General features: G+C 41.2%; 1 protein-coding gene across 3 annotated transcripts in view; it reads left to right on the top strand.

Annotated features, from left to right (window-relative positions):
- Window positions 1-275: 275 nt before the first annotated feature.
- The window catches only part of LOC121304703 (SRSF protein kinase 1-like), a 31,781-nt gene continuing 19,573 nt past the window's right edge, over window positions 276-12,483 (top strand). The window contains exons 1-2 of one of the 3 annotated variants that reach the window (XM_041236002.1): window positions 276-358; window positions 911-965. In XM_041236002.1, coding sequence (XP_041091936.1) covers window positions 346-358; window positions 911-965 — 68 coding nt within the window. In that variant the 5' untranslated portion in view covers window positions 276-345. Of the gene's footprint in view, window positions 359-910; window positions 966-8,758; window positions 8,891-12,483 lie in introns of those variants that run through there. The other 2 variants (XM_041236003.1, XM_041236000.1) reach the window with 2 other exon arrangements.

The raw sequence follows: 12,483 nt of genomic DNA, 5'->3' as shown, positions 1-12,483 counted from the left end.
GTGACTGCATGATGAGTGGATATTTACATGAATGGTTATCTATGCACCGATTGATTGAAACGACGTAATATGATGTACAGTCTGAAATACCCTTTATGTTTTGCACTGAAATATACTATAGCTAAGGTGTTTGCATACCGGTCCTTACATACCGTTACCCGCTACATAACAGTCTGCTTACAAATTATAAAGTGGGCGGGCGATGAGACGCATGAAGGCGTGGTTAGAGGCGGGCTAAAATCGTGTGGGCGTGGTTTGTTGTAAATTTTGTTTGCGGACGTTTGATTAAGAGCGCATGCGCAAGGCACCCAGCGCTAAGCAGGAGCTCGAAGGTACCGGTTGAACATGGATAGAAAAGGTGAGCAGGCACATTGTGATAAGTAATTACATTTAAATTAAAATAATCACAGCCATACAGACACGCCTGGGGTGTGCATTCCGCGTGTGACGAATCTGCGCTTTAAAAATGCATATGAGTTATTACCTGTTATTATTGTTATTGTCCCTACTAATAAGCATGCATTTATATTAAGAGATTGCAAGAAACTTGCTGTTTTCGGATTTCCCCTGACTTCTTATTACTATATTTTACAAGGCGAGAGTGTTTTCATGATCTCCTGGGCTGTAGACAAAAGCCTATTATCCCTGTGTGCCGGTTTAATGAAGTTACCACGTCTAGAGTTTCTTATTCTCATTGTTAGTACCGTGATCTGGTAAGACCACTGTAATACTGTACAAACAAAAAACTAAAAGCAGCGCACATTTTTATGTAAATCAAAGAAGCCTCGCATATTAATTCTGCTCGGTTGGGACACAAAGCTTCTTTTGAGCACGAAAGTTTAACCAGAGGCACGACATGGTCTTTACAAATTAATGTTTTCCGGTTCTTTCTGTTTTTATTCCGATCCAGTTTTAGCACTGCAGGCCAGAAAGAAGCGGACCAAAAACAAAAAAGCTAGTAAGAAGTAAGTGGGGTTTTCTTTCTTTCTTTCTTTCTTTCTTTCCACCGGGCTTGGTGCCGCCTTGTGTGTAATTGAGCCCGGGGATGAATGTGGTGGCGCTAGGCCGCTCCCACATGGAAACTGCCTTTTCAAAATGCATATATTTCTGAGCGATACAGCTGTGCTACAGTACAGGCTGCACAGCACGTCGTGAAAATCGTGCCTATTTATAGAAATAACAGTTGTTTGGCTCTTTCATTGCTATGCAATGTGTGTGTATTGTACCTGTTACGCGGCAGAGCTGACAGTTTAGTAAGGCGCATGTCGCACTGCATAACGTTATGATTTAGAAATACAATTGTACCCGTTTTATTTGTGAAAGTAAATACTGTATTTCTGGATTGACCAGGGTACTGTAACTTAAGCACAGTAAGGAGAGCTGTAGTCTGCTGGGAGTGTTGTGTAGTTTGTACTGTACAGGTGATACATTCAGACTGATACTCCTAACCATTTCTCGTGTCATGAATGCTATTGATAAAACACATCAGCTACTACATGCACCATCTAATGTAATGTGGTGCACGCATACATAACTCGCAAAGCCAGCTGATAAATATTCCGCTCAACGTGGATGTATAGCGTAAAAGTGTTGACGTGTGACTCTTTTAAAAAGTTCTGGTACTGACATTTATTTTGTCAGATTCCCTGCTATGCATGATTCACCTCCCCTCACAACAGAGGGAATCGATTGGGTTTCAGACTGAATAATAATAGGAATGCTGAAAATAGGTTTGTGGCAATCTGTTTTGCACCTATTGACAATATTTAGGGCATTACATTGTGAATGCTGTGTCTGACCCCTGTGCATTGCAGTTTAAGGGTGTCCTGTGCCTGTTGCATGCCTACAAATTAAGTGTGGCCTGGGTAAGGGTTTACCTCCAACTGAAAATGAATCGAAGCTGCAGTGACCCAGTCTAATTCAAAGTGTTCCTGTGTTTGGTTTTGTTTAACTTTCTGCAGCGGGTGTTGTGCTGCTATGTTACAATTCTCAAAGGAGGCTCCATCTCCTCTTGCAACTTGCAAGTTCAGATATGATCCCAAATACATGAGTCTGATACTGCAGCAGCATCTGGTTAAAAACTAAACCTTTGACCAGGAAGCAGAACAGAATTAAAGAGGGAAGGGAGGGGGAATCACCTGTTTGTGCTTTTCTGCCTTCTGATGGGAACATTCAACTTATATAAATATAAAAATCCTCTTTACTTGTTTAGGTGAAATCATTTTATATTTTAATGATGCAGTCAGATGTCATTAAACACACATGTGCATGCCTGACGTCAGACCTGTTTTGTATGCAGTTATAGCGCAGTTTTTTGAAGTGCCCTTGACAGGAAATACTGTGGAATGAAGATAAGAAATCAGTCAGAATTGTTCACTATTTACTGTGCTGCAGTTTGTTCCTGAAACAGCTCATTCAGCCTCTGTCACATCCCCCCCATTAACTAAAATTAGGCAAACCTGCCAAACGCTGCAGTCTCGGACAAACGGACTGCCTATATTTAGCTGAGTTCTTATCGTGTAAAGACACAGCTTTTTACCTCTGGAGGGGGAAAGAAAGTCAAACCAAACAAAAGCATGCATTCTTTCTTTGTCTATCTGTGTTCACAGCAAGTTAAGCAAAAGTCCTTTTACTGTGTAATTCTTCCTGCTTCACTCTCCTTCCATCTTTGCATTAATCCTGGTTTATTTTAAAATCTGCTCTTGGGAATCCAGGTCTCAGAATTAATTGAAGCTTTTTAAATGTTTAATGCCCTGGTGATTTAATTCATTTTACCGTGTGGCTTGATAAGGCTGTTCCAGTTTGTCTGATGTCTTTCTGTGCTCTGTGGCTTGATAAGGCTGTTCCAGTTTGTCTCATGTCTTTCTGTGCTCTGTGGCTTGATAGGGCTGTTCCAGTTTCTCGCTTCCTTCTGTGCTCTCAGAACTTGTGATTAACAGCAGTGATAGTGGTTAGAGATGAAGGGACGCGCTCTCCTGCACTTGCGTGACTTATTCATTGAAGTTAGGCTTTCATATTCCCTTTAAGAAGAGATGCATACAATTGCAGACAAGTATTTTGGCAGTTAACAAAAGGAGAAACCTCAAAGGGATTTCTGTGCTTTAAAATTGTTTTTAATTTATATCTTTCAATAGCAGAGATTCAGCTTTAATACACAACGGCTTATTAAATGACATGCATAAAATAAAAAAATAACTTGCAAAAACTACCGTATTCCTTTGAATTTAAGATGCACTTTTTCAACAATTTTTTCCTTCCAAAAATATCCTGCGTCTTAAATTCGAGGACAGTATAGTGATGCATGTATTAAAATCACTAACAAAAGACATGAATACCAGAGTACACAAACAGCAGCGTGACTTGCTGCTGAGAAAAGGTGAACCAAGCTTCCTGAGACATTCCAAGAGAAGCGTTTATAATTTCAGCATTTCTAACAAACAGTACCCGCTTGGACAGATCGGAAATGCTGATCAGACCCCCGTATTTTTGACATGCCAGGCAATACCACAGTTCACAAATTGGGAGAAACAGGTGTGAGTAATCTCCGCACCTGAAGACACTTCAGACATGTCATAATGTTTATAGACATCACTTGGCTCGTTGCTGGCATTAAATAAAAAGGGGAAAACCGAAGAATTATTACAGCAGTTCAGAAAACCGAATGTTCAGCACAGTTATGAGAATCATATTTACACGCAGCACTCCAGATAAGGTTTTGGGTCTGGGAGTAACTTTAACACAGAGAGTACAGTGTATTTTCAGGAAGTAAAATTCAACACCTTCTTGAAGTCATGAGTAATATCGATAAATACTGTACAATCTTTAATGGTAATGGGGTTGCATTAAGAAAGAGCCTTCCATTTTAACTGCAGTGTTACTTTGAACTCCTGCACAACCACACGTGTGTTCTACAAAGTTCTTTGTTGGCTTGGCGCACTTTTTTTGAGGTATCGCACCGACTCTGCAAATTTAATTACGTTACTTCAATTTTAACATTAAATTCTTTAACTCTGAGAACATGTTTAAAACTTAAATATAAAGCCGTACAGATAAATCATTAATGCATTCCCTTATTATATTTATGAAAGAGTTTGTTTAATAGTGGTAATATAGGCACTTTTTTTTTGCGGTTGCCTCTGATGATAGTTCCAGTTGGATCTGAAGCTGGACTGGGGTATTTATGCTTCACTCTGTGTAGCTTTCAATTCTTACTGTGATTGGCTGCAAGACGACCGGTCTACCAGAGATTGGATAATGTTTGTTGGGTTGGTTTTTCTTGTGTACAGTTTCCTAGTAACTGAAGCCATTGTATTCTGGGAGATGTAGTTGTTTGAGGGCAGGCAGGCAATCTGTGCAAAATTGCTATGCGTATTTAAAATTAGTGTGTATTTCAGATTTAATGCATGAAAACGGCAGATACCCAGATTATCTGCAGTTTATTGAAAAACGTACGTCCATGAAGTAATTTTTTTTTTTTCTCATGAGATTCGAAGTGAAGACATTCTGCGAAGTCAGGACCAAGCTTGCTTATGGTAGCTGCATTGTGAGCAGGTCTTTTTCTTTTTTTAAGGAGATTGAAACTACTACAGCATGAGCAACCCTTAACTAGATCTGCTGCAAGTAAGCATGTCTAATAGCCTGAATTTACTTCTGTCTTTCTTATCTGATCCCAGTTTTTTGGGGGGGGGGGGGGGATTTCAGTTGCTGTTACTCATGATTTTAATCTGCTTGGCTGAGTGATGCTCCTGTGGGACTGTTATATAAGCCTGCCATCGCAGAGGAAACAAAACGGAAGATGGCGTGCTTTGCTCCAAGGCCCAGTGGTCAGAACAAGAGAACATCTGACTGAACGGAAAGAGACAGGCTAGTGAGAATCTTTTCCGTCTTAGGTGGCATGCAGGGCTCTGGCAAGCACACACACACACACAGATGTGCACTATAACCAAACAGTTGATTCAAACATTTTTATTTTTTGCTGACAAGTGCAAGTTGAGCTGCAGACAGTCTGTAGTTCTGCACCTGTGTCTGTTTGTGGCAGTGGTGGAAGACTTCTATTGTTTTGTTTATCCTTTATTTATTTTTAAGTCCTCTGCCAGTCTGATGCTGTGCAGATTGTCAGCATGTGGCTCTTGGATTGGATAGTGTCCTTAAACTCAGCAGTGGTTAAACTTGCCAGTGGCTTAAGGTACTAGTGGGTATAAATTAGATGTTTTAATGAATTTTTCTTCAGGCTGAGAGAGCTGTATTTAAACTTGCATCAGTGTATTAACCAGTGCTGCATGCAGCCCTGTGCCTGTTGTCATTCTCAGATGTATTTTCATTTTAATTAATTGGCATCTTCCTTTTCCTTGCTTATTTTTAGGTTTTCATTGAAGAGTGGTATTGTTTTCCCTGAATCATGTTTTCTGTAATACTCGGGTGCTATTATTTGATGAGATTTGTATACATTTCTGCCTTTGTAATGCCCACAAGGCTGCAGATTTCAGTTTTTTGCTTTTACCGAATTAATCTTGATGGCAAATGCTGATGAATACTAAGAGTGTAACTACATGGGGTTAGTTTACTACAGATCTGACTAAATTTAAGAGCATGCTCTGTAGCTGCCTCAGTGCTGGATTGATTGATTCGGGGTTTCAGAACCTTTGCTGATGCGTCAGTAGTTACAGGTATAGAACTAATTCATAAGGTGTTGCCAGTGTCTCCAGTCCTGGATTGCATCACATTTATGGGTCAATGGCATCTTCTCCAGCTCTAACCACAGCTCAGCTGTGATATTCATAATGTTTTAAGTTCTCTGTACATTGCCGTGTCCTGCGGAGCCAGTTGTCCAGATCTAGTTCACAGGAAATGCCTGTTCTGTGTTATGAAAAAGTTTCTGCTGATCTTTCTGGTGATTTTGACTCGGATCAGGGTTTTAGATTAGCTACACAGGACCTCCTCTCTTGCACAGCCACATACCTCCTCTCGTGCACAGCACACACACACCCCTCCCCTCATGTCCATGTTTCCCAGTGTGGATTCTTGTGGGTGGGTTGGTCCCGACCCTGGTGTCTCCTTGGGGACCCAAGCGACGTGGGCGGGGCGGGGCTTTGGGAGCGCAGGTTGGCAACCGGACAGGTGAAGCAGCCGGCAGAGGTGCGAGCCTTGTTGACCATGGAGTGATGGTCTGGGCCATCAGGGGGAGCAAAGCAGACCAGGCAACCAACTGTGCCTGGTGATACGGTGACCAAAGGTCCAGACATAAATGTCGGGTTTCTGGGAGCCCTGGTCAGGGCTCTCACCCCATTAGCACCGGCTCGGAACATAGGGGTGTTGGTCCCCTCGCCTCCTCCTTTGGCTGTAGCACTGCTGGGAGCGTGCAGGGCACACTGGCAGTGCAAATGCTGGCAGTGACCCAGGGTCCTTCCGGCAGTAGCAATGCTGGAGGCGGCCCCCCTCCTTTCCAGGGTGCTGGAGACAGCCCCCCTCCTTTCTTGGCCGCTGGAGACAGGGGGGGGCCCCCCTTTCTTGGCCGCTGGAGACGGGGGGCCCCCCTTTCTTGGCTGCTGGAGACAGCTTCCCTGCTGACTTTCGGGAATGACTACCCTTCCTTTCTTCGGCACCCAGGCCGGCAGCTGTTCTTCCTCAAAGTGACCCAACCCCAATAGGTGAGGCACCAGCCTGAGGCCTTGAGAGCTGAGGTATGTGTCGCTATTGCCATCCCACAGCACTGGGAAGGAGGGGGGATCCACCTTTTGGAGAGCCTTCAAGCAAAGCCATTCTTCACATGAGTCCACCTGATGGCAAGAGTAGGCCCCCTGTAGACGTGTCCAAAGTCCCCACGTTCCTCACACGTAGGAGCCCCTTCTGCCCCAGCTGGCGCCGCTGCTTGTGCTCGTTTTCCTTGCTGTGGTCAATTTTCCCTTTTTCACTAATCCCTTTAATAAACCTGCAGTTCTGCCTCTGTCTCCAGGGGCACTATCCCACACTGACCCCACGTCACTGGCAAGGCTGTTTCCGTCGGGGAGAGACACGAGCTGCTGGTTTTAAGCGCTGTTACGCACGTTTATTTAAAAAAAAAAAAACACGAACAAACAAAACAAATGGGCGCAGTGGTCAAAATAAACTGTTTGAACAAACAACACGAAAAACTGCTGTACCTATATCCTTCAATTGTACACAGCATCGCACTCGCAATCATTAACCCTATCACCAACATTAATTCACTCCACCCACATCCACACGTTACACAGTCGCCCTGAGTTTTAGGCACTACTATAGAATTCCAGGATTCCACTTCCACCGTGGCTTTCGTTATGTGTCACGAATCTTAATTGTTAAGTAGACTACAAGTGTATGGACTAGGTTGTTAGCAGAAAATGAATGGTATTGTGAAGGTTACATTAAAAATGAGTCCCACGGAGATTGGTATAAACACTGAATCAGATGGCTTGTGTAAGCACTGTAGCGTACTCTCTTTGATGTATTTCTGCATGATGTACGTCACTGGAGAAGAGACGTCCGTAACAAAGATTCAGCAGCTGACCCGTTTCCTAGGATACGCTTCATCTAGGCAAAGGACCAGCTTCATTTCATTTCTTCATTAATGTGCCATTAATGTGTCAATTTAAAGAGGCTGAGATGTAGCTAAGATTTCATTTCATGTAGCAAGGGAAATTGCAACAATAGCAGGGGTCTCTGGAATAAAAACCAGCAAGTTTGCATTTTAAGTACATTTTCTAAAAATAACTGAGCATTTTTCCTGCTGAAGGCTGTTCTCTGCATCCCTTAGAGATCTATTTTTAGGTGGGTACAGGTGTGCTAATGGGAGCTCCAGTGCAAGACATTGTTGCTTTGGATCTGGCATACAGAACTACTGCTGCATTACTGATACGTTTATATGCTGTTTTTATTGTAGTACTTCACTTGCATTCCAGGAAACTGGAACAATTCAGATCTGTTCACACAACCAGTGATGATGAAGAAAAAAAACATTACAACATGGTGCCTTCTTTGAAATGAACCTAGCCTGGATTAATAGCCCTTATGTATAGCATTGGGGGACCCGTAAATGTTGATTTAATTCAAGCACCAGGGTAACTTTGAATGTTTTCTAACTAACCTCTTACGGTATATTGAGAAAAAAAAGCTAAGCCTTGCCATTCTCGTTTTTAACACTTTGAGGGGGTGTAATCTTGGAGCATATTTTAAGGTAACGTATCAGATTGCCTGAAGAAGGGAACAGTCTGTGGCAGATTTTACACTTTTTTTTAATTTGAAACGGCAAAGATCACATGTCCCTTCCTATGGGACTGTGATTCCTTTGTTCGCGTCAGTGTTACTGTATAATTATTACATTATTATACTAATTGCTTTTGGGTTGGTAACATTTATAATGCAGACAACAGCAACTGATCTGTTAAGACCAATACATCTTAAGATACTTTAGGAATATTAAGTGTGAAGTGTAATTAAAACAATTCATGAGCAAGGTGAATTTTTATTTTTTAATCTTATGAGGTCAAACAGTGGTAATGTATGTAAAACGGACACATGCGTCACAAACGGAACATGCTTGTGAGTACTGCAGCTTTAACTGGAGTTCTGGTGTATTACCGTAGCAACCTGTTGCGGTGGATTGAACTCCAGTTGTGTGAATAGCTGTGAAACTGAATTCCCTTGCATCACCTGCATTGCAGTGCAGTGCTGAGCTGAGCTTCTGCAGCCAGCACTCCAGTAGGAGGGAAGCTCTTGTGTTGACGACACTGCTGTTGGTTGGAAAGCTGAATACTCTGCTGCCTGCAGAGCTCTCTGGGGCTTGGCATCCCAAACGCATTGAGATGGCTTTGTCCAAAACCTGCGGGCTGTCTTCAGGGCTACCATTTGAAATGGGTATCCGCGCTTCGAGCAGGTAATGTAGAGAGCAGCTGTGCTTTAATAACGTGGTGCTTGTTCAGTTATTGCTGCTGCTGCGATTTAAATCCTAATCTTTGGATTTAAAACATTCAAGTGGCATCAGAAAAGGCCATCAACAGAAAAAATCAATAGGAGAGTCCGTGTTTTTTTACCAAATTGTGGTAAGTAAAGCAAATGCAAGACGAGTACAGATTATGTTGATTGCTTTTTATGTAATATTGGAAGCTTCAGTGAGAACAGTCACAATAATTAGGGCAGTGTAAATGCAGATTGCTGAATGCTTGCTTGGGGGAGAGACTCAGTGGCTTGATTTGTAATTGGGGGGGGGGAATTGCATGTAGTATGAAAGATGGATGCTGCTTGACAGGGAACATTTCAATTCAAAGCAACATGTTAAGCATCTGGCAGCAGCGAGACAGAATGAATTCAGATGGCTGCGTGTGTACTTTGTTTATCTGTGGGTGTTTTTTTAATTGCTGTTTCTGTTGCTAATCCTGTTTTGCTGTCCATCTTTCTATTCCTTTATGTTTTCATGTTCATGTTGCTATGGATTTCCTGTGGGTTCCGTGCTGTTTGTTAGACTTGGAGACAAAGGGGCTGCAGATTTTATAAATGTGTTTTTTTTTTTTTTATTCCAGTCAGGTATGCTTTGGAGCTGAGTGGATGCTTGTCTAACATGGGCAGAGTCTGAAAGCATGTAGGAAGTGTAGTTGCATGTAATTGCATGAGGAACACTACTTAACATTTTATTTACTCATTCTGGAAAGGTTTGCAGCGAGTTAAGATAAATGTGTCTTGGAGAAATGGTTCCATGTGTTTGTTTTGCTGCGTATAGTTTGAGGAGAGTTCTAGAAATTGCCTGAGGGAATGCCTGTATCCGGGAGGTTTAAACAGAATATGCCTACAGACATTTAATGTACACCTTTAATACATTGAAATAATTTGCTATCCTATATAACAAAAATTACTTTTTCCATTTTTGTGTTTGAGACTGCAATTGTCTGTGGTTTTAATTAATGTGATTATCAGGAGAGCACATCCAGGTGGGTCTACCTATTAGGTTCTGTATTGTGTTCATCAGAATGCTTTACACCTGTTGTGTCACAAAGTCCAGCAAAAGACAGGTGGCTTCAGTTCAGCGGTACAGTTTCATTGCGCTGTTCTCTTAGTCACGGTAATCCTTCTGAAACCTCCGTTTACTGCTTCGTGTGTTTGTTATTACGGTCATCTCAAAATGTAATAATCGACTGTGGTGCTAATGAACTGGAGTGTGTAGAGCTGTGAATGGGCTACAGTAAGAGGCACTGGCCTCCTTGTTTGTCCTTCCAAGCCCCCAGTTTTCAGGGGATGGGGACCTGAAGAATTTGAATTAACAGAACAGGTTCACTGCACCAGCACAATCTTTTGATGTGTTTGTCGGCCGGAAACTGAGGTACCCACCCCCCACCCCCCTCACTCTTATGTAAAACTGTCCCAGAGGAGTCCCTGTTTAACGTGCTGTTTTTGAAGGATGGTGACTCCAGCAGCACAGCTCCAAACAGCTTGCCAAGGAGCTGGTTGGTTTTAAGACGATTGCTTCCCCCCAGCACCACTGTGGGTGTGTGTGTGTGTGTGTGTGTGTGTGTGTGTGTGTGTGTGTGTGTGTGTGTGTTAGAAATATAGAGGTCCCAGTACTGACCAGGTCTAACAGCTGGTTTCTGATATTGGGGTATCCACTTCTCTGTGGGTTACATTCTGTAGAAATACATTTATGCTCAATGTATTGCTTGAGTGGCTATATGGCTAACTGTACCATAAATGCAAAGCAAACCACTTGAGCCCAGAAAACATCACATTGCTGTACTCTTCATTTTTATAGATCAATGCTATTCTGAAGCAAATTGATAGTCCAATTGGGTAGTTTTTGTTCACTATTCTTATATTGAGTAGATGCATTATTTTTAAATGTTTTTTTTTTGGTATCTTATTTTATGGTAGAATTTATATACTTGTCAAATGACGGCTTGTTTTTCAACTTACTCAATACTACTGCAGTGATTAGTCAGGTCTCAAGTCATGAGTCACTCAGCAGTTTCTTTTGAAGTGATTTAAAAAAAAAAAAAAAAAAAAAAAGTTATTGGTCTGCTGTTCAGTGCATTCCACCCTCGGAATTGTATTAAAGGCTCGGCTTCCAAATTAGAAAGGCAAAGTCAAGCAATAATGACTCGGAGATCGTTAAAAGTTTAAATTTTAATTGCAAAAGCTTGGAGTGTCTTTACATACTAGAGAGAAAAGCTTTTGGCAAGTTTGATATTGGGTAAGATCAGGACAGCACAGCCTACTTTTACTTTTTGCTCACATTTCTTTTCGCCTGCAGAGTGGAGTAAGTGGCCGTGTCTTCCTGTGTCCTATATAAAGCCAGTTATTTTTAACGCACGACAGCAGTACTTCAAAAAGGGATTTATATTTATGATTCATGCAAGTAGCCTCTCTGGGTATTCCTCATAACTTCTTCTCTGAACTCTTTCCACACTTGATTTCTTGCCCTATTTCAGACTGATCCCTGGATGTTTCAGATGTACAGTAATAATTTCCAGATGCATACCAATATTAAGTATTAAAATGTGTCCCTTTTTGATTGTTTTACCTAGTGCTGGGACGAAAACGTGATTTTTCATGTTCGGATATTCCCTCGTAATTTAGATGTCTCTTTGGAGATCCGTTCATTTTTCAAAAAGTAATAAAAGCCGTTATATTGCCCTGAACGCAGGCAGAGACAGACAGCTTAGCATCAGGGCGGTGTGTGCCTTTTTATTTACAGCAAGACCTTACAATATGTAACAAATTAAAATATTTTGAAAAACATCACAGAAGTAAAGAATAAGTTGTGTAGGACTTGCTTTACCCCAGTGAATTAACTACAAAACAAAGGATGCCAAATAGCACTTCAGATTCTGAAAAAAAATATATATATGTATATATAAAATATATAAAAAAAAAAAAAAAATAGGGCTGTCAATATATTAAAAATAATAATAAAGTAATCGTGATTAATCTTGCTATTTTAAAATTTCTTAGTTCATCTTGGTTTTAATTGCATGTTTAATTGATGTAATTACTGAGTCCATGTCATTTAGTTTTGGTTTCTTACTGGTGCTATTATGATTTGTATTTGATTATTTTGTTACATTGCATATCGCTGCCTCGCTCTCTCTTTTCGACTTCCCCGGCCCTCTGTTTCCAGGGAAAGTTAGGAAGGAGTCAGTGCAGCGTGCAGACAAACTAGATGCTGATAAAAGCCTGTCGTATTAATACAACAATAAGTTTGAAAGTAAATGTCAGAAATAATATTGACATTAACATGCGTTAAAAGAACACGCGATAATCGCAGAAGTTAGTTGCATGTCATGCAGAACTGCTTTTTTTTTTTTTTTTTTTTTTTTTTTGAATTGTCGCACAAATATTTGTTTGCACATTTATCTGAGCACTAATTTATTATTTTCTGACTTTAGATCTGCAAAATGGGAGATTGCTTTTCAGTATTCTGGGTAGGGCTTTGTGTTAAAGGCCTATTTTAGAACTCTTCATCCTCGTGTCTGTCGAAAGACA

Source organism: Polyodon spathula, chromosome 39 (genome assembly GCF_017654505.1).
Source record: "Polyodon spathula isolate WHYD16114869_AA chromosome 39, ASM1765450v1, whole genome shotgun sequence".
NCBI classification, from domain to species: domain Eukaryota; kingdom Metazoa; phylum Chordata; class Actinopteri; order Acipenseriformes; family Polyodontidae; genus Polyodon; species Polyodon spathula.
This window is presented reverse-complemented; position numbering and strand designations above follow the sequence as displayed.